The sequence below is a fragment of the Haemorhous mexicanus genome, chromosome 15 (assembly GCF_027477595.1).
Source record: "Haemorhous mexicanus isolate bHaeMex1 chromosome 15, bHaeMex1.pri, whole genome shotgun sequence".
Taxonomy (NCBI): Eukaryota; Metazoa; Chordata; class Aves; order Passeriformes; family Fringillidae; genus Haemorhous; species Haemorhous mexicanus.
In genome coordinates this window covers 1,291,808-1,315,062 of record NC_082355.1, presented here as the reverse complement: position 1 = coordinate 1,315,062, position 23,255 = coordinate 1,291,808, and the positions used below count along the sequence as shown (strand labels likewise).

At 47.0% G+C, this 23,255-nt stretch overlaps 1 protein-coding gene across 5 annotated transcripts in view; it reads right to left on the bottom strand.

Moving 5' to 3' along the window:
• The window catches only part of PWWP2A (PWWP domain containing 2A), a 29,947-nt gene that overhangs the window by 306 nt on the left and 6,386 nt on the right, over positions 1-23,255 (bottom strand). The window contains exons 2-3 of one of the 5 annotated variants that reach the window (XM_059860456.1): positions 17,756-18,723; positions 485-565 (exon numbers count right to left, since the gene is read on the bottom strand). In XM_059860456.1, coding sequence (XP_059716439.1) covers positions 534-565; positions 17,756-18,723 — 1,000 coding nt within the window. In that variant the 3' untranslated portion in view covers positions 485-533. Of the gene's footprint in view, positions 1-484; positions 566-5,583; positions 8,186-15,854; positions 18,724-23,255 lie in introns of those variants that run through there. The other 4 variants (XM_059860454.1, XM_059860457.1, XM_059860455.1 and 1 more) reach the window with 4 other exon arrangements.

Here is a 23,255-nt window from a genome sequence, read left to right as displayed (position 1 = left end):
GATTAGTGTTTGTAATTTAATTGGATTGTGTGAAAGTCACTGGGAGTTGGGCATGCTGGTACTGAGAACTCAAACCTCCAGGTCATCCCTGCCTCCTCAGGGCCACTCTCCAGCTGGACCAGAAACCTCTGGCAGGTGTTATCTGCCAGCACAGCAAGTTCTCCTCTAGGCAAAATTCCAATTAATTGCCTGAAAGTCCTTTTGCATTGTCCAAATCCTGAACAAGTGCCTGTGTCTTGCTTTTGATTTTTAAGGGTTTTTTTTAATGTCTTAACTGGTCCTCACAGCTGGCACCAGTAAAATAACTGGTGCCTCCTCCTGGTGCCACTGGCCACAACTCAGGGAGTGCCAGGGAGTTTTGAGTCACACTTGTTGGGTTTACAACCTCTGCTAGGAAAAAACTGCTTTATGAAACACAATCTTTTAAATATAAGTGCTCCTAAACCAAACAGTTCCTTGCTCAAGTGTCCCAACAGTTACTCACCCTCCTGGTAACCAGCATGTGCCTCCTTTCCAGCTGGAGTTGTCCATCCTCAGCTCCTGCCTTTGTTCCTCCTTCCTTTGCCTGCCAAACACAAAACCTTTCAGTAGCTGGCCTTTCCCCTGAGGTGTTTGCACAGAAGTAAAGGCAGTGTTGGTCTTGTCCATGAGCTGGGTTAGTCTCTCCCTACAAAGTACTTTCTCCAGCATTTCTGTAACATTTGTGGTTCAGACCTTCCATTATTTGATACCAGAACTGACAGTGGGATTTGACTCTGCTTTATGCAGAGGTTCTCACTCACTTCTCTGTTTGTCCCCTCAGAGACTTTAATCCTTTTGGCTGAGGTTTAGAATCACAGATTGCCAGGATGGTTTGTGCTGGAAGGGACATTGAAGCTCATCCAGTCCCACTCCCTGCCATGGGCAGAGACACCTTCCAGAGATCAGGGACACCTTCCAGAGACCAGGGACACCTTCCAGAGACCAGAGACACCTTCCAGAGACCAGAGACACCTTCCAGAGACCAGTTTGCTCCAAGCCCCATCCAGCCTGGCCTCATTCCAGATCCTGCTTGTGAGTTCCAAGCCCTGACCCTTAGAGGAGCTGAGCACCTGCAGTTCCCTCCATCCCACCAAAAATTTGGAGTATTTAACATCTCTTAAAAGATAGAAAAAGCAGCTCCTCAGTTCACATCTTCATCTCTGTCTCCCAAAACCCTAGCCCCAAGGGAGGCAGCCACACTCCAGGGCAGGGTCAGTGGGACTGACACAGGCCCAGCACAGCCAATTCCTCCTGCCCAGCAGGATCCAAAATCTTCCCCAGCTCATCCCTTGGGACATTCAGGATTTGAAAAAGCACCAAGCTTTGAAGCCCAGTCCTTCCCGCCTTGATTAACACAAAACTTCCTGGGATCTACCTGCCCCTGATTAGCATAGCCCCAGCCTGGCAGAGAGGAGAAGCTGCTGGTCACCAGCTCCTAGGCTTTAATTAGCTGTGTTATTCCCAAGGGATTACTGCTGCAGCCAAGAACCAATTACACCCCAGTGCCCCCCTCCAACAGGGCAAAGATGCACTGGGGCACATTAATGTGCAGCATTCATACGTTGCTCATTCACAAGCTTTCCCTGTTTGGATGGATCCCAACATTTTCTTGCTCAGCAACTTTTTCCCACCCCAGGCAGGGCTGTGACTGCTGGGGGGGCTCTGGGCAGTGCCTGGCACAGGAATTGTGGCACTAAGCCAGAGGCATCACTGCCTACCCTGACAAAGATTAAAGGCTCTAAATCAACTGAAAATTAAAATAAACCCCTTTTTTCCTGATTCTGCATGTTCAGTGGGAATCTCCCAATTGGAAACCATCTGCAGCTGCAGCCTGGAGTCCCCAGAACTGCATATTTCTCCCCCTTTGTTTCTCAAGGAGACAATTTACAAATCCTGCATTCCCTAAATGGATGCAGCAGGATTAGGTTTGCCTTTCCTGGCCTGGCTGAGCCCACTGCTCTGCTTCTGCTTCCCAGGACTCCCTGCCTGCTGTCCATGGGCTCCGGGCAGTGTCTGGGAGGGTGTTGGGCTCCAGGAGCAGCTGCTGAGCTGGACTGACCCCCGGGCAGCCCCGGAGGGTCCGGGAGGAGCCGTGCCTGCTCTGGGATAAGCACACGCTGGCCAGGGGGGCCTTTGTTCCTGTCTCTGGGCAGTGAAGGGCAGCACCCCCTCCCTGCAGACACTCCAGGGAACAGGGATGGCAGGAAGAGGGGAAATGCTGCTATCTTGTCTGGGCGGTGGCTGCTGGCAGAGCTTCCTAAGTGTATTCCTGAGTGGAGCTGGAGAGTGCCCAGCAGGTCCCTGGGGAGGCAGCGGGGCCAGGGCTTTTCTAATTGCATTTGTCCTATTTCCATGAGCTCCTTTGGCTGTGACCCTCCATCCTGGGGCACTTCTCTGTCTGAGGGAGGGAGAATTGCAGTATTTGGAACTTAGGGAAAGGAGGAGGCTGGGAGCTCACAGATCCCCTGCCCATGGCTCCAGCCCTGAGCTGCCCTTGAAGCGCCAGCTCTCGCTGTGCCCCAACACATTTGTGCCCCTGCTCCCAGCTGGAACGCAGCTGAGGCCTTGGAGCCTGGAGCAGCAGCAGGTTTTCCAAGGCAAGATGCAGCTGATGGCTCCTGACAGGATCCTGCAGTGCTAATGCAGAGGGTGTGAAGTCCAACCCCCCCAGTTCTGCTCTCACAGCTCATGCCCAATGCCGCCTTTTTAAAAGCAACCACAGCCAAGTGAGTGAATCACAGAAGCCTCATCCCCATCCATCTGAGCAGTGTCAGTATTCCTGGGGTCTTATCCTTAGCATGGCCCAGTATCCATCCCTGAACACTCTGGGGCCCCTGCCCCTTCCCCTGACAGCTCAGAGCCTTCAGTGTTTGGATGAACCCTCCAGCAGGAGCAGCCTCACTTAATATTTAATGACCAACACAACCACAGTCAGAAATTCCAGTCCCCAAGCTCTTAAGATGTGGAACTCAGCTGAAAATCTGGATTTCAAAATCAGAACTACCCCTCCTGGGCTTGGAAGATTTACCCCAAATACAGAACGTGCCAAAAACCTCTGCAGGGGTGCCCAGTCTGCACGGAGCACCCATGGCTTGTGCTGCAAACCCAGCAATGAAGGCAAAACAAAGAGCACAGAGACACTCCAGGGAAAAGCAGGAGCAGAACCATAAAAGCCGGATATGGAATGTGAATAAACCCCGCAGTACAACCCAGCAAACAACAGGAGCCTTTTCCTGGCTTCCTGCTCTGCCTGCACAACACAACAGGGAGAACAAATCCCAAAACAACTGGAGCAAGGACAGGGGAGGGGACACAAAGCCACGGCGGTGAGGGGGAGCTGGTGCCAGGCCTGGGTTCTGCCCGAGGGGCTCAGCGCTGGCGCTGCTTCCCCTGGAGCAGAGGGAATGAGCCCTTCCCCAAGGGCCCAGGCTCAGCACCCAGCACACCTCCCCTGCTGGAATCCTCCCAGCCTCGGCCATTCCCAGCTTCCCACAAAGCCCTCAAGCACAAAGGGCCTCTCCATGCAAACCTGACACTCTCCATGAGGCAGATGAGCCCAGGGACCCTGAGGGAACCGGGAGCCCTGAGGGAATTGGGAGCCCTGAGGGAACCGGGAGCCCTGAGGGAATTGGGAGCCCTGAGGGAATCGGGAACCTTGAGGGAACCGGGAGCCCTGAGGGAACCGGGAGCCCTGAGGGAACCGGGAGCCCTGAGAGAATTGGGAGCCCTGAGGGAATTGGGAGCCCTGAGGGAATCGGGAACCTTGAGGGAACCGGGAGCCCTGAGGGAATTGGGAGCCCTGAGGGAACCGGGAGCCCTGAGGGAATTGGGAGCCCTGAGGGAACCGGGAGCCCTGAGGGAACCGGGAGCCCCCCAAGCCCAGCCGGGCCTCACCTGAAACGCTCCCAAATACAGAGTGTGACAGTGTGAGTTCCCAGTGCCACTGTCACCGAGCCATTCCCTTCAGCAGTGGCCCTGTTGGTGTAACTCTGCAAGATCTAAACTCTGAGCCCTCACACTTCGGACGGGAATCTCTCCAAAGCCCTCGTGCCAGAGCTGCACTTTCGCCCGCAATAGGCGACGCCCTTTTGATGCCCGGGGGCAGCAGCAAGCGCCATCAGAGGGGCCTTGTGTGGGCTTTGTGTGGGCCGTGGGTCACCTTTATCCCTTTGCCAGCCACTGGAGTGATGATTAATCCACGGAGTAATTGCAGAGCTCTGAAATCTGCCCGGCCAACCTCTCTCGTGGCTCCGTCCCCTCAGCGCTGCTGCCAACTCGGTGTCACAAAGGAGAGGCCATTAGCGAGCAATTACACTTCAGCAGGATTTCCCCGCCTAATGAGGATCGCGGGCTCAGGAGGAACTGCTGCAAGGCTGAGGGAATAATGAGAGAAAGGGGATGGGAGTTCCTGCAATCCCGACAGAATGAGAAACAACCATGAAGGAAAGGAAAACCATCTGCTGGAGCAGTGCTCGGGCCACAGCCAGATGTGGGTGTTTGTCACAGTGCTCCCAAAGCACCCCAGGCTGAGCCAACAGCAGCACTTCACAGTAAAATCGATTTTGAGGAAAACTCCTCATTATCCACAGCAGGTCACTGCAACAACCCCTTCCCAGAAGGGTTAGTACTTTTGGGTACCCACCAGCTGCTGGCATCCTCTGTGCCATAAAAACACCCTGTGCCATAGAACCACCAATGCTTCCTGGAAATCAGAACTTCCTAGAAATCAAGGTAACTCAAGAAGCTTATTTTTTGTTTAGCCCAGAAGCTCAACTCAACTTAGGGAATCTTTCTTTACAGTACCAAAATGCAAGTGAAAAACACATGTATAAAGGCTGCCTTCTATTTGATTGGAAAGTGCAGTTCCAGTCTGACACTCCATGAGAATCATGGAACCACGAAGGTTTAAAATGAACCTTTCAGATCATTGCGTCCAAGCACCAACCCAACACCACCAGGTATTTTGGAAAAATACTTGCTGGCATGGCCCTCCTTTGAACGGAGTGGGATGGAGCCCTGGAACAGAAATCACCTCTCCAGCACCACCTGATCCCTGCTCAGGGCAAGGAAGCACAGCTGAGGACAAGGCAACTCCTCCCTGGATGGAGAAATCCCCCTGTCCACTTACCTGGGAAGGCAAGCCTTGTCTGAAACTCTGAGAACTCCATAAAAACCAGACCAAGGACTGTGTATGCCAGGGCAGGAGCCCCTTCCCATTGCATCCCCTCCTCCTCCTAGGACTGCGGCAGAGCCACCAGGGCATCCTTGGAGCTGTCTCTACCACACTATCTTTTCTCACTAATTATAATTTTTCCTACTGCTTTGGAAAGCATCCACCTGGCTGAGCATAGTTTGGGATCTTCCAGGCACTGTGGTAAAAGGTGAGGTTAGGCAGAGACTTGTCCACATGATAGAATTCCAGCAGTGGACCAGCAACCTCAGTTTAATCTTTGTTTTTTCCAGAAAAACCATTTCTGACATAAATCAAAGGCTTTGGGGTCAAGGACTAATAAAGCAAGAAAGTTAAAGGCATCAAAACATTATTTCCCTTTAAAAGAGCACTGAAAAAAATCAAGGCTTTATTTGAATAAATGTTACACAACATTCTTTATCATTTTTACTTCTCAGCAAACCTTAAAGGGTGAATCAGATTTTCCTCATTCAAGTCTACAAAATGAAAGAGGCATAGTGACCATTCAATATACAGACAAGAAGGTAGCACGGAGCAAAGCTTAAATATTAAGCAACTAAAGCAAAAAAGTGAAAAGCAATACATTACTGTCACTCTCTCTCATTAGAATATCCCTGACAATTTCATTTCCAAATGAAAATGTGGTTTCCAACGCAATGCTGGGAAAAGCAAGGCAGACATGAGCTCCCTTGGATGCTATTTGCTCTATACCCATATTCTCCAGTGCACACCTGCATCCCTCGGGTCAATCCCTCCTGGTGCAGCTGCTGTGCTCAGGGAGGGGAGGGAGGGAGGGGAGGAGAGCCCTGGGGATCCGGGGGCACAGCCAGGCACTACCGGCTTCCAAAACAACAGCAGGCACTCCTCAATGCCATGTGCAACAACCCTGCCACCACAGACCCGGGCCTTTTTCCTGAGCAGAAACTGGTTTGTGCCATGTGGTTTGGTGGCTTTTCTGTTTGGTTTCTGGGGGGGTGGGGGACAATGCACCTGATTAGGCCAAGCCCCCATCCATTGTCAATCCAAGCAGAGGTGAAAGGCTGGCACGGACCCGGCACCAAGGCACCCCTTTCCTCATTCACATGTCTCAAGCTTTCAGTTCTAGTCACATCCCAGGCCCTGAGCAGGACCAGACTGCTGGGCCTCTTCCACTGGTGAAAAGGAAAAGCACTGTAGAACAAATATTCATCCAAATTTTAAAAAAAGTTTGTACTTTATGATGAAATCGTTATGGCAAACGGTACAATTTGAACGCACTGCACAGCATTGTACAGGCTGTTTTTAAAAAGTAGGTAGTGAATATTCAATTTCTGCACTTAGAAATAAAGAATTTAGCTCTGAAAAGCAGACACTGAAGCAGCACAAAGCGCGAGCTGCCACACACTCAGTGTGTGAATCCCTGATGGGCCTGGCTGGGGTTTGGGGGCCTGTCCCAGCCTGTCACTTCTCCCTCTCAGATTGTTTAACAAGTATAAACCTGTTGCCAATGACAGAGTTGTCCTAACTTCAAATTTTATGTGGTTCATTCAGGCTCCAGACACGAAGAAATCGTCTTTGTGCTGACCCAGAGGCCCCTTGGAAAAGTCCCTCTGGTTTTAAACAATCCAGACAAAGACATTCTATTTTCTCCAATTGAATCAGGATATCAGTAAGGAGGAAAAGAGTTTCCTACAAGTCCTTTCATCTCTATAGAAACAGAAATTTGACTTTGAGTAGATTATGTGCACATTTTCATATCTTCAAAACAAATATTTATTTTCCCAGGTTATGCAATAAATCCCCTGCTAAGAACTTTAAAGAAATGGTTCTGCCGAGACAGTGTGCACACAATGGAAATAATTAGTGACAAATAAATTAATATTTAATAACTCAAGATTTCAGCAGCGTGTCCAGCATTCCCAAGCTCCACTGAAGTCAGTCTTACCCAAGACCTTTCTGGGAGGGGAATAAAATGGATAAAACCCAGTGGGTTTCTTTTTTTTGATTTACAGCTTTTCAAAGAAGTCAACCCAACTCAGATCAACAACCATCAGAAACTCTAATAAAACCTTTGCTCTCTACTAGTTATCTATCTGAAAAATATTCATGTCAAAAGGAAAAAATAAGCCATGATTTGAAATAGAAATGCCATCCCATTGAATCACTCTCCATTCATGATTCCCATCCTGTTAGAGGATTATAAGCAAAACACTGCTCTCTGCCTTGTAGCCCCCTCAAGGTTATTTCACAACCCTCAATTCCCTAAGTGTTACAATAGCATAAATAAAATGCAACCATATTCACACAGAAGGAGCTTTCCCATAAAACAGAGATCCATGGAGTTTGTGGTCACTGTCCTTTCCATCACCTCTATGGGAAATGTTGGTCTCAATAGCAGGACTGTTCATATTTCACAATACAACTGGGTTTGGACATGCTTTGATCACAGATCACAGCTCTGCTAACACCTGCACTAAATACTAACTAAGCCTCAGAGAATGGAAAATTGCAATGCTAAAGTCAAGAATTAAAAGAAAAGTTCAAAAGTTACAGTCAACTTCCCAGGCAAATTGGCTCCGTCACTGGCACCTCTCAAAACATACAAACGTGACTGTCACATTACAAAAACCCCAGTTATCTGCAGTGAGTCTTCATCCTAATAATTCAAGTGGTTCCTTGCATGTAAGTGTCATAGAGTCTTTCGTAATTTCATGCGTTATTTATTGCAAAAAAGTTTTATAAAATATTTCCTAACATCTTTTGAAATTTTAAGGAAAATGTACATTAGGTACAGATGCCCTAACGGTGCGAGGGGGAGCTTTAACATCTTTTACCCCCTTTCCCCTTCAAAAAAAATGTTTACTACTTGGTGAAGATTTCAGAGGAAAAATAGGACAAGTCAGTCTCAGATTTCTCTCAGTCCTGATGAGCTGGTGCTCTTCGTGGCAGTGTAGTGAGGTTCCATAAAAACAGCGGGTCATTAGTGTCTCTGAGCTGAAAAGGGGAGAGAAAGGGAACATGGTTAAATGTCTTCCAGTACATATTGCAAAGTAGGTAAAGCAAAAGCTGAGGTGGCCAGAAAAGTTACTGGCTCACCTGCTTTGTGCATCGTGTGCAGAAGACAAAATATAGATTGACATTATCACAAACAGACACAAGTGAGCAAACTCCTCCGGGGCTGGGGTTTGAGGAGGAGCCACAGAACCAATCTGTTACATCTCACCCCATTTCAGCATCCAGAGAGAATTCCAATTGTAAAGACATTTAAGGACAGCTCAGGAAGCAGGGAGATTAATTCACAAAATCTATACATTGATGGCAGTTCCCAACACAAAGCTAAATCTGACCCTGCAGAGCCCTTCCACACACGGAGCCGAGTGCCTGAGGGAGCAGGAGCTGCAAACCTGCTAATGCTGTTTCTTTCCCATGGCTGCCTGTACTTTCCCATTTACTCCAGAGAACAGGAATAAATTATGATAAAGCAGACAGGAACAGCCCAAGTACTGAGCCCTGCATGAACCAACACCAGTCAGCCACCAGTTCTTACTGGGAAGAGGGGGAGGCCCTGGCACAGAGTGTCCAGAGCAGCTGTGGCTGCCCCAGGCCAGGCCGGGACAGTGGAAGGTGTCCCTGCCCATGGCAGGGGTGGCACTGGATGAGCTTTAAAGTCTCTCCCAACCCAAACCAGTCTGGGATTCTATGGAGATTGTGCTCCTCAGATACAGTGACTGAAAACCTAACCACCTGGGTCAGCTCAGTGTCTGTGCCACTGAATTCCCTGAGTGCAGCCCACTGCCTGTTTATCACCCATTCCATGGGGCCACTCACTCCAGGTGAGATCTGTGCTTTGTGGGACAGTGACAGCTCAGTCTGGCTGAGGGCATGGCTCCCCTGGGATTTCCAGTGAGCTAACAGGCTGGACTCTGCTTTGGAGCAGCTCCATTTGAGTGCTGGAGGCAGAATCACACAGAATCCCAGGATCACACAGATCCCACATTGGAAAAGCCCTCCCACAGCACTGAGTCCCAGCTGTGCCTGATACCCACCTTGTCCCCAGCCCAGAGCCCCGACTGCCACCTCCAGCCCTTCCTTGGGCACTCCAGGGATGGGCTCTCCAACCCTCCCTGGGCAGTGCGAGTGCCTGAGCCCCCTTTCCATGGGGAAATTCCTGCTGTGCCCACCCTGAACCTGCCCTGGCCCAGCCTGAGGCCGTTCCCTCTCCTCCTGTCCCTGTTCCCTGGGAGCACAGCCCGACCCCCCCGGCTGTCCCCTCCTGTCAGGGGTTGTGCAGGGCCACAAGGGCCCCCCTGAGCCTCCTTTGCTCCAGGCTGAGCCCCTTCCCAGCTCCCTCAGCCTCTCCTGAGGCTCCCTAGGGAGCCATCCTAAGGACTGCCCCAGAACAAGGCAAGATGTGTGTCAGCACAGGCACTGACACAACTCAGGCCCTTCCTGCCTGTCCCACTGACCCCAGCTCACACAGCCCTTTCCTGGCAGCCAGCACTGCCATGGGGATTCTGATTCTTCAATGTGAACCTTTTCTCAATCCCTTTATTCACTGCTGTCCAGAGAGAAGCGCTGCCTTTGAAACTCCTGGCTTTTATCTGCAAAGGAAAAGAGAAGGACACCAGGCAGCCATGGAGGGGGAGTAAAAGGCACCCCAGAAGGACAAGGGAAGCAAAAATAGCAGCACATCCCATCAGGGATTAAACCTCAAGGCCAGGAGCCCAAATTTAAATAGTTACAGTAACATTTATGCACCTTCCTGGGGAATAATGCTGTGTCTGTGTAAAACTATGGAATAGAAGGCACAAAACTCCTATTTTCCTGCTAGAGATTCCATTTGTAGCCAGTGGAGAAGGGAGAAACCAGGCTGCTCTTCCAGATGATGAGCTACTAAAAGCAAGAACCGTTTCCTTCTTTTAGAGCCTCCAGCAGCAGGACCTCAGCCACCAGGAAAACAAAGAGCAGCAACACATTCTTCCCTTTGTGTGCCTAATTCCCTGAAATACATGACACAGTATTGAGAATTCCTAAAACATGGTCCAACCGTTTTTTTCCATATAAATGTACCAGAAGAGATTATTCCTAAATCCTTCAACACTTAAAATACCTCAAGACTTTTTTTTTTTTAATTAACTAAACTTCTAACTAACTAACTAACTAACTAACTAACTAACTAACTAACTAACTAACTAACTAACTAACTTCTGACTACAATTCTTTTAAAATCGTTTTTGTGGCTTTAGTTCCTTTTCACCAGAGCTACTAACTACCCAAACTGGCACCATGTGCTTTAAAATCCTGAAGCACTGCAAAGGTGCAATTAAACCCCAGCATTTCTTAAAGCCAAACAAAAATCCTACACATTACTAAATAAAAAATGCTACTAAATTAGCATTTAAGCAAATATTTGCTTGTAATTGTATCTGCTTGTTTTACTGACAAAGCAAGATCCCTTCTCCCCCTTTGTGCACATGTTAAAGGATGGCAAGGACAATTCTGCCACCCCAATTTGCTGTGGTTCTGTTACAGAATCTCAGTGCTGGGAACAAGCACTTGCCTCCCAAAGCACAGGTTCCCAGCACATGCCTGGCACGTAGGAGAATATTCCTTATTCATATTGCATATTTGACATCCAAAACATCTGTAACCAAACAAGAAAACTGACCTAGATTTGTTTTTTTCCTAAAGAACAACCTGATTTCAAGTTGCTGTTCCATACATGGCATCAGCCAAGCAGGAGGCTGCACCCCAAGGCCCCTGGCAGAAGGGCAGTGCAGCTTTCCTCAGCTCAAACCTGGGTTACTCCAAGTGTGGTTCCTGCAGGATGTGAGCAGGACACAGAGGGCAGAGTCCTCTGTTACAGACATATTTTTACAAATATTCTGGTTTTCCAAAATCAGCCTTGCTAATGGCAAAGTGACAGGACAGATCCATCACCTGTCCTCTCCCACTCCCGGCTGCACTGAGCCCAGCTCAGCCTGATCCATTGGTTTCAGTCCCTGCCATTACCCAAACCCAGGGTTTTACTGTCACAAATGCAATCAATACTCCAGTGCTTGATTCCAACTCCCTGCCTCAGTTTAAGTGTTATTTCCTGTCCCAGCTGCAACTCAGCAGAGCCCAGCTTCCCCTGTGCCTCTGCCCCATCCCACAGGGATTCACACACCTGGAACAGCCCCAGTTCCCACAGCCCTCCCTTCCTCCTCTGCACTGAGGAATGGAATCGCTGGCACAGCAATGCAATTACAGCTGCTCAAAACGTGCCTGGTCTTGGTTTGGGAAGTAACTTGTCAAACACAGCCCAGAGAAACCCCACAGATCCATTTCTTCACAATGAAGGAGCAAAGCTTGTATTCAAACTTGCTCCAGGGGACCCAGATTTGTTCCCTGAGCCTGCTCCTACCTGGAGGCTGCTGCTAACTTCTCCCCTCAGGCCATGGGCAGGCAGGAAGAGGAGATCAGACACCACATCCCATGGCACAAGCATATGAGTCACCTTTCCCAGGTTATTCCACCTTTTTTTTTCCTTTTACTCCCATGTGTGTCCCTCTTGGATGTGCAAGGTGGCTCAGGTTTTCTGAAGCCCTGGTCTGGCAGCACCACCCACTTCCCAGCTCCTGCTGTTCCCAGCTCCTGCCAGCAACACCAATTCTATTTTCCTGAGGAAAACACAGAGCCAAGCTCTCCTCAGTGGCTGGTGCCTGGCACTAAGGTGCTGCTCCAGGGAATTATCCCAAACTGCCCCACCTGGGAGCAACAGCAAAGCTGTGCAGGGAAAAAGCAGGAGGGCAAACCAGTCACCAACTCCCTGGCACCACAGTCCTGCCTGGCAACTGCTGCTCTGCCCTGTGTTCACACAAGGGCACTTGTGTCATTGTTAAATTTAAGGAAAAAAATTATTAATTAATTTAAATGACAGTCTGGATTGTATCCACATCCCAGGTAACACAGAAGAGTGAAATCTATGAATAAATCACAGGGAATCATAAGCTGCTGTTAGGATCCAACAATCAAACCCCAATAATCAGAGGTATTTCTGACCTGGGGGGAGTTGCTGCTGCTTGGCAAAACCCATCCAAATGAGCACAAACAGTTCTTAGCACAGAGGTCAGAGGTAGATGGGGTCAGACTAGAGCAGACTGAAAATGCCAGAAGGGTGAGCAGGGAAGAGAAGGAAAAAGCCACAGGATGTTATTCACCTGAACAGCCCCACTGAACACTCTGCCAGGGTGAGCCGTGGGAGGGAACTGTGTAAACAAAACCCCAAGTGTCCCAGAGAGCAGCTGGGGGTTAAATGTTGACTGGGAAGTGCCATGGTCACTGCAAGGCCAGGATCACACACAGGCTCTTTCCAGCAGGGATTAAGGAGAATTTGACACTGGATAGCTCAAGCCTGATCTGATGGATCTTCAGGCAGCTACACAAGTTCTCAGTGTTAAACGTGGGTGATCCCTGATCACTCCACGGTCAGAAGCTTTGTCAGTTATGGAGAAATTCCCTTTTAAAACAGTCCTAGTCGTTGTACCCCATAGATTATGCCACCACACACTGCCAGCCATCCCTTCAGGCTCGAGCTCCCTGCACTTCCCTCCCAGCTCAGTCTTCAGCCCCAGATCAGTGAGGGACCCTCAGCTCTGCCTGAATTTGCTGTTCCTGCAGGCATTCATTGGAACACAATTATAAAGCCAAGGATGCACTGAAATAGCCTTTCCCTGATTACCAGTCTGCTCCTTTCACAGCTCCTCAGCCAAGAAAGCTGCTCTGTTTTTTCACTGGACTCTACAGAACAGGCAGGGCAGATGATGATGCTGAGAATAAGCTACTGACATTTATTTTTTAAAATTCACATTCCTATTCTACTCTTGACAGTTTTAGCAGACAAGAAAGAAAACATCAGGACTTAAGAGAGTTAAATAGAACCAGACCTAAGGCCTAGTCAATGCACAAAGCAACTCTTACCCTTCCCCACTTGTGCTACTCTTAATGCTAATCTCAGTTAGAAACTATGTTTAAAAAACCCTAAGGTATTTTACTCCATGCTAAAACAAAAAGAGTCTTTTCAGCCTTGCACAGACATAAACCACCCCAGGAGCCCCACCCCAGGGTAGTTCTGTAGGTTCCAAACTGAACCCAGCAGCGTCTGAAAGAGAAACCAAACCATCAGAGATGATTATCTCACTGAAGTGTTGACACAAAGTTCCAACTCTAATTAGAGCAGCAACAAATATCTGTTCAATTTCCTGCATGACTCCACTTCAGACACACACAAGCATTTCCTGTTGCTTCCAGCTCTGCTCCTGAAGCCTCACACCTTCAAACACCTCTGGGGAAAGAGCTCTGAGCTGGGCAGTAACTGCTCTCTCTCCCAAGGCATTTTACCTGAAGATCTTCAGAGGAACAGAACACCTGCACTGAAACTCACCACGTGCCATTCTCCCCTAACCTGACAGGCCACGAATACCCAACAAGCACACAGAGGAACTCCATCATCAACTCCAAAAGCATCATTTGCCATTTAGCCCACTGAACTGCTGGGAAAACAGCAGCCACCCTCTGGCTGCTGTTGGCCTTCTGAAGGATTTAGGTTGGAAAAGACCTCCAAGGTCACCAAGTCCATCCTGTGATAGATACCCACCCTGTCCCCAGCCCAGAGCACTGAGTGCCACCTCCAGGAATTCCCTGGGCACCTCCAGGGGTGGGCACTCCAACCCTCCCTGGGCAGTTCCAATCCCAACCACCCTTTCCAAGGAGAAATTGTTCCTGGCACCCCCTGGGCCAGCCTGAGCCTGTTTGTACCCACAGGGGTGTTCCAGGTGGGAGCAATGGACAAACCACGGACAGGCCATGGAAAGTGGCAGCCCTGGGGCTCTGGCACTGCTGGGAGCACAGGCACACAAGGTGGGGGTTACAGCTTAGCTAAACCAGCCCTAAACCTCGTCCCAAGGTGGGGGTTACAGCTTAGCTAAACCAGCCCTAAACCTCATCCCAGCCTCCAAAGCTCCTCTCACCCTGCGCCTGCTGAACCAGGCTCTGCTCCAGCCCAGCCCTGGAAGCTGCTGCATCCACAGGAGCAGCTCCTTTGGGGTTAAAGGAGAGTCAGGGATGAGTATGAAGAGATTTTCAACTTACTGCAACATGGTGTTGTAAAAAAATTAAATTAACAAAACAAATTATTTGTTTGGAGCCCTGTTCAGTCTGCAGCCATACAGAGCATCCACTATGAAACTGAGAAAAGACTTAAAACTCATCTGCTACAAATCAAAACTGACTGTAAATGCCTTCCATAAACAGTTCTTTTGAACATAAAACCACCAAAAGAAAGCCCTCCCACACCTGTTGCTCCCCAGTGAACACCTGAGCAAACTCTGCCTATGTAAGCTGCAGTGCTATTCTAATTTTATATAAATTAAGAGAACAAAGCTTCCAGGTCTTCTAAAGAAAAAATAACAATGTCAATATTGATTTTGCCACTACTTGGCTTACAACAACTAACTCAAAGCCAGCTCACTTGAGCTTCTAAACCTCAAGGAAGTGGTGTAGACATCTGACCCACCTCACATGGGTTCCTGACTCCTAAAAGCAGTTTGCTTTAATAACAAAATACAGCTTATTTACTATAAGAAACTCTTTCTGTTTGCAGGAGAGAATACAGAGAAGTGAAACAGATTTTTTTTTCCAATTTTTTTTTTTTTTTTTTACAAATTCTATTGTGTGTTTATCACATTCAAAAAGCATTGACCAGTGGGGCTTTTTGGGAACTGTTAGAATGCCAAGGTAAAGCTGATATATTTGGAAGCTTAATTAGCAATTAATGACTGTCATCTTAAGGAAAATTTGAACAGCCATGGGTCTGACACTTTGGACTTCCAATAGTTCTGTGGGCATGACAGAATAATTTAAAAAGGTAAAAAGAAAATGAATGCTTTGGTAAGACCAGACAGTATCATGAACACATGAAATTAAATCTTAAAATAAAAATAAATATTTTCAGGGTCCAATGATTAAATCCTTGCCCCCTTTTTCATGTCTGTTTAATTTCAGTCTGAGCTTAAATTTTTACATCTGTCACAATTGCCTACGTGGGCAATCCTGGAAAAACCAGGATGAAAACTGCTTTGGGATAAGCACCAGGAGACTCTTCACAAGGCACTGCAAGGCTGAAGCAGGAATGGGTTGGAGGACACAGGAATTCACATGGTCAGGTAAGGACCAAAACTCACAGAAAAAAAAAAAAGTCAAGTGCATTGCATGAAAATGCCCCAATAGTGAGCAAAAAGCATGCAAGAAAAGCTGGAATGGCAGTGGAGAGCAGCTCTGACTGCTCTGAGATGGAAACTGAAACATTCCCCACTGTACAAGTGACATTATCCACAGGCTCTACTCAAATATATGGCCCAAAAGCTAATTTAGGGTGAAATTTAATCAACTTTCCAGAAAGCCCTCTACAGAGCTGGTTCTGAAACAAAAGGGACAGATAATTAATCATCTCCAAATTGAGACTGAAGTATACCAAAAGTATTTACATCAAGCACTTCATCTTTACGAATGCATGAAAAAGGACAATTTACTTTTTAAGGGTGTCCTCTAAATCCGGCATACAGATAAATACTCTGACATCCTGGATTTGTTTCAAAGCTTTTTGAGAAACACACACAAATAATTCAGATTTAGTCAATTTTATTTACAGTTTGTTTTTTTACATTTCAGAGCATTACACAATTACATATCTCATTTTTCTGACCTGCAAACAGATACCTTAAACGGAAATAGTTTAAAAAAAAAAAAAAAGAAAAAAAAAAAGAAAAAAAAAGTTAGATACATCCAAAATGCAACAATTACACATCTGACAATTCACAAAGTGTAATTTACTAGGACGTATCCTAAGAATTTAGGAACAACCAGTCAGGAGAAAATCTGACCAATTTCAGCAATTGATTATTTACACATTCAAAACAAAGCCTCTCTTAAGCTAAACCTCCAGGCAAATGGCCTGAAAGATTTCTTCAGGAAGAAAGACCAGAATGATTCACACCTATGCAGCATTAACAGCCCTTGATCCCAAACACTGAGGCCTCCTCAGCTTTGTCTTAGAGCTACAGGCATCCCTCGACTTCTCCGACCCTGAAGTGATTTAGTTGTGCCCCCATGTGCATAGAAAGGTTGAGTGTTGAAGTGGTCACTACGATAAAACCCCATTTAATCTGGTCTTTAAGTCACTAAAATTCTTCTTCCTTACAACCTGGAGCACGTCTCCAATGCCATTTAAACCAGCCCGCAGAGGGGAGCTTGAGCCCACCGGGCCTGGCCAGACTAAAACCATTAGAGACTGGTTAAAAATAATCTTTAAAGACCATTTAGACAAGGCTTACATTTCTACACTTCCCTGATGGGCCACCTAATAAAACAAAAAAGTCACAGCTACTACTTTCATCCCTCATGTCAACCCTTGGCCACACAGAACTAGTTATATACTGGGTAGAAACTACTAAAAAATTCCCTGCAAATCAGCTGCCTTCCAGCTGAGGCTATGGCTCCTATGCATCGGGTGGTTTGGTTTGTTTTTTGTTTTTTTTTTTTTTTTTCTTTCTCTTTAAAAAAAATTCTCACTCGAAAAATACCTCAGTCCTCACTTGTAGGCTAATTTTGATTGCGTGTTCAATTGGTCTGAACCGACAGGAACCGCTCCGCACGGCACGGGTCTCGTGTGAGAGGAGCAGTCAGTCAACCGAGTGCAACTTCTGCCTCTGCCACCTCCTTGCTGGCAGCTCTCTCTAACCTGGCTAGGGTTTGGTGGAGCCTCCAGGTTTCTTGCCTACCTTACTCTCCACGTTCACGTCTCAAACTGCGTCAGCAGGGCCCGCACCTCGGGCGTGAGCTGCTTGGCAGCCTTGGCTGCCTCAGTGACGGCCTTGCGGTACAGACCCTTTCTCTTCTTATTAAAGCGCAACTGGAAGCTTTCTAAAAAGGGGCAGAGCTGTGCGAGAGCCAGGAAAGACGTGGTGGTGGAGCCGAACCACGAGATCCGAGCCTCCTGGCGCACCAGCAGCCCGCTATCCTTGCGGCTCACGGTTATGGTAAGGATACGGGCCGGCCACCAAGGGAAGCCATAAATCTTGGCCCAAACAATGTCCCCTACACATACGGTCCTGCCATCTGGTGTGACACATTTAGAGACGTTTTTGGAAAAGACTTCTGTTTTCAAGGAATTACTGAGCTTTTTCTCTTCCTTCGAAGAGGAGGAGGAGGAGGAAGAGGAGGAGGAGGAGGAAGGTGCATGCATGCTGCCTGGAGGAAAATCAAAGCTTTCAGTAGAGCTACACTCAGAGTTGGTGGATTTCAAATCATCTGTGCTATCACTACTACAAACTGATGCACTGGAAGAGTCAGATTTCTTTTGATTAAGGGTCATGTAAACCGTTATATTGCTTTTGCTGCCTCTCTTGCCCAGTGTCTGCTGTTCATCCTGATCAACAGTTACATGCACTTCACTCGTGTCCTGAACCTCACTGCTGGCCTCTTCGGGGCCTTCTGAGGGGCTCTGGGTTTCTGAAGGGGCCTCACCTGCTGAGCGGGTGGAGGAGCAGCGAGACTGGGGCTTAGTTGCCATCTTGCCGCTCCGAATTTTCTCAAGTCCTGTCTTGAGGGAAGAGTCATTCTCTTCGTTGCGGTACCGCTGGGGCTTGAGGCGCAACCGGGGCGGGAGGGACCCTGAGCTGGTGTTCTGAAGCCGCCGCGTGAAGTGGACCTTTGAATGTGCATTTTTGGAAGAGGAGGTTGCACTCTGCTTCTTTTGTGCCTTTTCTTTGGCCATTTTCAAGACTTCCCGAGCTTTCGCGTGATCCATGTTTTTGCTCTGGAGAACTTTCTTTGTGTTTAACTGCGCTTTCGAAGTATTCGCTTGCGCGGAAACTTTCACTACTCTGCTTCTGCTGTGGGCAATGTTTGAAACCTTGACCACAGCGTTCCTTTTCTGGCTTTCGTTTTGGCTTTTTCCATCCACCTTATGGTCAGTCTTAAGTTTTTTATTCACAGTAGTCACGCTCTCGTTTCTTCGCTTTTTACTATCCTCGTATTTGGAAGAGTCACTTGCATTGCCACCTTTCTTGATCTCCTTTTTCTCTGCCACCACGCTGTTTTTGCACTTGTCACACAGGACCTGCCGGGGCCGTAGCTTGATGGCGTTCATGATGGAAGTGGGTTCCTCCCTGTACATCTTCCTCTTGGGCCGCTTGATTTTCCGGGGTGGAGGCTGAGGTATTGACTGGTTGTAGGTGTCCCTGATAAACAAAGGAGGAGGGTACGGAGCTCCCTCGTGAAAGAGAGGAGGTGGTTTAGAAGTCCAAAGGCTTTTAGCTATGCTGGGCTCTGAGGGCTGCGTGAGGGAGGAGTCATCAGGGACCGCGGCGTCGGCCTCACACTTCACCTGCGCCTCCTCTTGGAATGGTTTGCTTTGGAGCTGCATGGCTTCAGGTTTGTCCTTGTACTCCCTTTTAGGAAATATGGTCACAGGGATTCCATGGGGGCCAAACCTTCAAGAGAGAGGGAAAGAAAAAGTCAGGGTTTGGAGGGAATTTTTGTGGCGTTTATCACAAAGCATTCGAAAACTTGTCTGCATTAGGGAGCCAGCATTTGAAAACCATAAATCCCAGAGAAATTAGAGCTTCACATCCAGCCTTATGGGAAGCTTTGGAAATGCAAGACACCAAAACGAAGGCAGCGGAGAACAAGAAATACACAACTTCACTTATTATCAGTTTCTCTCGTATCAACAAGACACCCAGAAAATGCAACAAAAATATCCCCGAGACAGCAGCATAAGAATTAACTTTATGCTTCTGGAAAATGCTTATAAACATCCAAACTCACCCCAACAACTCCCAGTCTACCCAGGCTCATTTTCCATACTAAGTCAGCTTTATGAAAAGGCATCTTCAGGAACTTCTCTTCAATTTTTAGCACAGCAGAAAAGGATGAACGGTCCAGATTTAACAGAGACAAATCTGGGCTGCCTAAATCCTTGCAGTGAACAGGGAGTGCCTCCATGCACAAAAGCTCAGCACCTGATGCTTTACAGCCCAAAACTCCCCAGCCAGCCCAGTCCGAATTTCTCCCAGCAAAACTCCCCTTATTCCAACTCAGAATAAACTGATCCTCCCTGTTCCATGAGCAAACAAGATTTTAATCCTTTCACTCCTTTTCTCCACACTGGAACTGCTCTAGATCAAGACAAAGCAGTAACTCCCCAAGATCTGTGCTCAGGTTTGTGTTGCACTGTGGCTGCTCAACAGCAGCATCCCCTCAGCTGATTAGATTGAATTTTATTTACTTTTATTTGTATCAGTGCCTACATGTTGCTTTTATTTCCTCAAAATTAGATTTGAAAAAGCCATCCTGTGTTAGAAGGTTCTTTGCAGTGTCCCCAACAAAAGCCACCCCTTGTTTGTCCTTTTGCTTATCACAAGCTCCTTTCTACATCGAAAGTGGTAATTGAAGCAAGCGACCCACCCAAGATTAAATTATCCACCCAGTCTGCATTTCAGCAGCTTGTGCAGACATTTTTCCAGCCTATGGTCTGGCATTAAACCACAAGGGACTTGCTCACAACGAAGTTTTACATTCCCTAAGTCCCACAAGTCCATCAAGGGTAAAGAAGTTGCTTTTCCACAAATACTTTTCCCTCCACAAAGGATTGTAAGCAAGTCACTCAATTCCAAGTAGGGCTTTAAAAGAAACTATCTGCTGACAGTAATTAAATTAGCAATATTTTCAGTGTTACTGCCATCAAGACCTTCAGCTTCTAAAAGAAAATAAGATCCAGATCCTATCATTCACCACCTGATAAAGATTAAGAGGATTTGGTAAAAAGTTAATCTATGCTAAGAGCTGAAAACAAGACAGGGCAAGATCTCTGCTGTGCAAATTCCATTCCCAAAGAGCACAACAGCAGAACTAGACAGGGCTGGGATATCAAACCCCACACAGACAAACATCCCTTACCCTGCTCTCAGTGCCTCAGAACTGCATTTCCAGCCCTCCCAGGCCATTCCTGAGCCAAGCCCTTCTCCCAGAAGGCATTTATGGGACTCTGTCAGGAAATCAGCATAATTACTGTCACTAGGAAGAGGTGGATGAAGAGGACTGCAAGGGTTTCCAGAAGGGTCCCATTCCAGCATTTCACCTCTCTTCTCCCAGGTTTTCATTCTATTGCCTCCCCAGCAAGGTGTGCACGATCTGCACTCCAAAGGCACAAAGAAGCTGATGGAAAGCTGAGCACATGCCTGACACCAGGAAATCAAAGATTCATTCTGCACCTTTCACTCTCCCTTCCTTCAAGCACAAAACACAGGCCAGGACTACAAACAGGAAGCCACAAAGGGTAATTTTTATCCAAGATGCAAACCTGCTTTAGTAAGACACAAAACCAATCCAGAGTGAAGCCCTGAAGACAGAGAATCCCTCACCAAAGGTACTGCTAAAAAATAAACCAGACTCTCCCACCCCTGTCCACCTACAAAGGAAAGAACTGGGGAAGTAAAGAACATTCATGGACATTGTGCCAGTTATGTACAGCACTGCTATTGTAAATGAGGTGTTAATACAGAACATACAATTAGTCAGGACCACCTGCAGGACAAAATCTATTTGGTAAGCCAAGGGAATGATCATTATTTCCAACAGCTCAGTGCATTGTGCCTTCTCTTGGCCTCACCCAACAGCAGACTGTATCTAGAAACAGTTTTTGATTATCTCTGTTTTCTCCCTGCCTAACCAAGTTCTCCAGCAACTTGGAAGAATGGCGAGAAAACAAAGAAGAGAAAACAATGGCAGAAAAACTTGCAAATGAAACAGAAAAGGTTACAGGAAAGAATAAAGACAAAGAACAAGGTAAGAAAAGAGGGGTTTATTTTTCCTAAGAGAAGCTGCAGAATGAAGACATGAGCTTAAACCTCTTCAGGAGAAGGCATGACACAGCATCTAATTAGTTCTGCAGCAAACACGAGTGTTTATTGCATGTACCATAATTCCCAGGCCTATGTTCACACCTGGCTGATGGACCTCGAAGAGAAATACTTCTCATTCACCCACAGTGGTTTTTGTCACATCAACTGCAAGGCTGAACTAGTTAGTTGTGTTAGTAGTTAGACTGAAAAGCTGCAAAAGCATTTGGTTCATCAGCCACAGAGATGAAGGAGGACTAAAAGCCATTATAGAAAACAAAATTAAAAAACTCCAAGGCACACAGCTCAGCTATATGATGACATTTACTGATCCCCCAGTCAGACACTGGCTGGCACTAGATCAGCCCTGAACAGAATTGCAGTTACCCACAGGGAGGCTCCTTTCGTCACACGTTCCATGTGCAAGTTCTACAAGGAATTACCTTGTCTTTATTCCAAAAACAAAATAATTTTTTCAATATACTGATCCCAAATATCACCTTACCCCACAAGATTTCAAGAATAGGTTTTTCTGGATGAAAGTAGAGATATACCGCAATTACTGTTTGCTTAAAATAAAAACCCCCTGGTGCCCAAGTTGCAGCTGCTCCCTGCCCAGCCCACTCCTGACTCTGAACACTCCTACCCCAGGGAATGGCACCATTCACTGACAGGGATCCAAAGGGAAGTGTTAGAAAAACCAACCTCAGAAACAGGTATTGCACCCTCAATCCCAGGCAGTGCTGGGAAGCAGTGCCCTGCTGCTCCCTCCCTCTGGAAATAGAGCCAGCCCTCCATGGTGCCAGCTCCCCTCCTGCAAAGGTGTCCCAGCTCTGATTTGCCTTGAAAATGCACTTCTAAGAGAGGATGGGTGTGATGTTGTACAAAACTCATTTCTTAGAGGTTTTTCAAGTAACCCAGGGCAATCAGCAGGATCTGATGGCACCTCTGCTGTAGATGCACTGCAAAATGGACATTTTCACTGGAGACAGACATAGCAACAGGACACCAGGACCTGTACTGAACTGAGATCCATTCTGGCACTGTGATGATATTTACACTGAGAGGAGCTTTCAATTGACCAGGGTGTGCAGAGACAGAAATAAAAAAGTAAAAAGTAAAACCAGGGAGGCTTCATTTCCAGTTTGCCAGCTGCAAGTTAATTAATAGGCAGCCATGGCATCCAAAAGCCAGTTTGGGTACCCAACCCAAAACTCTGTCATTTAAAGCCAGAGAGTTCTGTATCACAGACACATAAACTTAAGTACTTGAGGAAAGTAAAGCCACTTTATTCAAATCCAAATCCTGCATCAGAATTACTACAATGAATGCATATTACTGTTCAATTTATATGCAAAACAGAACAGTTAAAGAGTATTTTTCCACAAATAACCATGAGAGATACAGAACAAATCCCATTTTAACTCATTACTGTTTGTACATAAACAAAGTACATAAACAACACACCCTGGGGGAAAGTGTTTTACATTAGCACCTGAAGTTTTAAGTTCTCATCTTTAGCCTCCAATGTCTGACTCCTCTACTCAAAGGGAGAGAAATGAAAAGCCCCTTGCTCTGCCAAAGGAGTGAAGGCACTGAGCAGGTTCAGAACTATTTCCCATTTGTCCCTGGACACATTGAACTGACATAAACAAGGCAGAGAAACTTGTGTTCAAGTGTTAAGTGGTAAAGGACTGATCAAAACCCATCTTCACCACCAAGGCAGGGCAGAAATCTCCTGTTACATTTTCTGCTCTTCTACCCAAGATCAACTTTGGTGTTCTGCAAAAGCCAGGACAAGCAACAGCTGAAGGCATTTTTCTTGCACGGATGGAAGTTCCAGGAGTGCAATAATATGCTGAAAGAACTATGGACATGTATTTCAGGCCTCTAAACTGAGGCTTTAAATTATAACATTCCATGTAATACACAGTTAGATCACAGCCATTTGAACATAAAGTTTTGCAAAACTCCTCAAAATAACCTGCATTGAAAACACAGATTATGCAACAACCTATTTTTAATGAAGGATTTACTTGGTGTGATAAAGCACAAGATGGAATATATTGCTTTAAGTGCAGGCACCTTCCTGAAAAAAGCATTCCCAGAAGCCAAACAAGCAT